The 2,158-nt window shown below is 38.4% G+C and overlaps 1 protein-coding gene across 1 annotated transcript in view; it reads right to left on the bottom strand.

Annotated features, from left to right (window-relative positions):
- Window positions 1-897, bottom strand: part of LOC106871144 (protein shifted-like) — a 92,118-nt gene extending 91,221 nt beyond the window's left edge. The window contains exon 1 of the mRNA XM_014917454.2: window positions 885-897. Within this exon, the coding sequence (XP_014772940.2) occupies window positions 885-897 (13 nt within the window). The remainder of the gene's footprint in view (window positions 1-884) is intronic.
- Between the last annotated feature and the right edge of the window lie 1,261 nt (window positions 898-2,158).

Genomic DNA, 2,158 nt, shown 5'->3' with positions numbered 1-2,158 from the left:
TATATATATATATATATATATATATATATATATATATGTATGTATGTAAGTATGTATGTATGTATGTATGTATGTATGTAAGTATATGCGTGTGTGTGTATTTACGTGTGTGTGTGTCTTTGTGTCTTGTTTGTCGCCCACAATCATTTGACAACCGATGTTCGTGTGTTTACGTCCCTGTAACTTAACGCTTTTTCAAAAGAGACCGATAGAATAAGCATAGGCCTACAAAGAATAAGTTCTGAGTCGATTTCTTCCACTAAAAGACACTTAAAGGCGGTGCTCCAGCATGACCGCAGTCAAATGACTAAAACAAGTAAAAAATATATATATAAATATAGCTATCTTTTATTTTTCATCTTTTCTTTTACTTGTTTCAGTCATTCGACTGCGGTCATTTTGAAGAAGTTTAGTCAAGGACGTAAACACACTAACACCGGTTGTCAAACAGTGGTGAGGAACAAAGATAGACAGAAAGACACACACATATATAATATATGAAGGGCTTCTTTTCAGTTTCCTTTCATCAAATTCACCCACAAGGCTTTTATCGCCTCGAAGCTGCAATAAAAGACACTTGCCTAAGGTGCCATGCAGTGATACTGAATCTGGAACCATGTGGTTGAGAAACAAGCTTCTTACCACACAGCCACAGTTATATAATCGGACAATCTGGGTACGAAGGCCTTAAATCACCAGGGTTACCCATGTGAAACTCAAAAGATATTTAAAGAAAAATGCTACGATCAGCGAGAAAATGAATCCCAACCACCTTTTTGTGCGCACAATTTGTGACAGACCCATGCCTTTCTTTTGCTGGGCTCAGATCACATTTGTGGACCCATGGAAAATGAACCTCCACCAGCTACTCTACTTCTGCATACCTGTCAATACCATGTATGCCATAAGGTCCGCAATTCTAACGGAGGCCTCAAAAGATATTTTAAGATCCACAAGGATCAGAACTTAATTGCAGCTCTTGGTGGTCCAAAGTAGATATGTAATTTATGTGGGTGTCTTTTGAAAACATTGCCTAGTTTAAAAAGCCATATCAGACGCCATGATGGATCTAAGGTGTAAGTAGAAGAAGTGGTAGACTCTGTATAAGGAGTAGACAACTACTATATAAGCATACATAAAGTATGTTACTGAGATTAGTGGAGAGAGAGAGAGAGAGAGAGTATAAGGCGCAGAGCAAGATTTCGAACAGACAAGTTCGTACGGCAAATATTTGTTGTTGGCACTCCGTCGCTTACGACGTCGAGGGTTCCAGTCGATCCAATCAACGTGAAAGTAGCTGAGCACTCCACAGACACGTGTACCCTTAACGTAGTTCTCGGGGATATTCAGCGTGACACAGTGTGACAAGGCTGACCCTTTTGAATTAGAGGTACAACAGAAACAGGAAGTAAGAGTGAGAGAAAGTTGTGGTGAAAGAGTACAGCAGGGTTCGCCACCATCCCCTACCGGAGCCTCGTGGAGCTTTAGGTGTTTACGCTCAATAAACACTCACAACGCCCGGTCTAGGAATCGAAACCGCGATCCTATGACCGTGAGTCCGCTGCCCTAACCACTGGACCATTGCGCCTCCACCACGGCAAATATTAGTAAGCCACACGCCAGCACTAGATACACCCGGTCTGTTGTCGTGATCAGCCTTGCAGTTGCATTATTATTATATGTACTTGAATCGCTTGCTGGCACTTCAACTAAAGGGAACACTTGTGGGGAGATTATGAACATAGATAGCATTGCTGACAACTTAATTTCTATTTATTTCTGAACGAGCAAAGCAATCCTATAAGGTTAGCTTTTAAAAAACTTCATTTTCACCACTGGGCAGTAAGTATGTCTTCTTTTTTTAATTTTACAAGAGACAAACAGGATCGTATTTATAAAACTACAACGATATCATAACCGTCTGCAGAGTTACTTGAAACATGAGTAGATTAAAAAGTAACAAGGATAAAGATTATAATGATAATAATAATAATAATATCTACAACAATAGAAGCGATAAAAATGACGACGCGACCAATGGGTGTTAGTGTAATTTATCTTATTAAATCTTTTGATACATGAATGCATATACACGTATATACATAGATACATACAAATATATATATATATATTATACATATATATATATATATATATA

Source organism: Octopus bimaculoides, chromosome 20 (assembly GCF_001194135.2).
Source record: "Octopus bimaculoides isolate UCB-OBI-ISO-001 chromosome 20, ASM119413v2, whole genome shotgun sequence".
NCBI lineage: Eukaryota > Metazoa > Mollusca > Cephalopoda > Octopoda > Octopodidae > Octopus > Octopus bimaculoides.
Note: the sequence above shows the minus strand (reverse complement) of the source record. Positions and strands in the feature narration are given on the sequence as shown.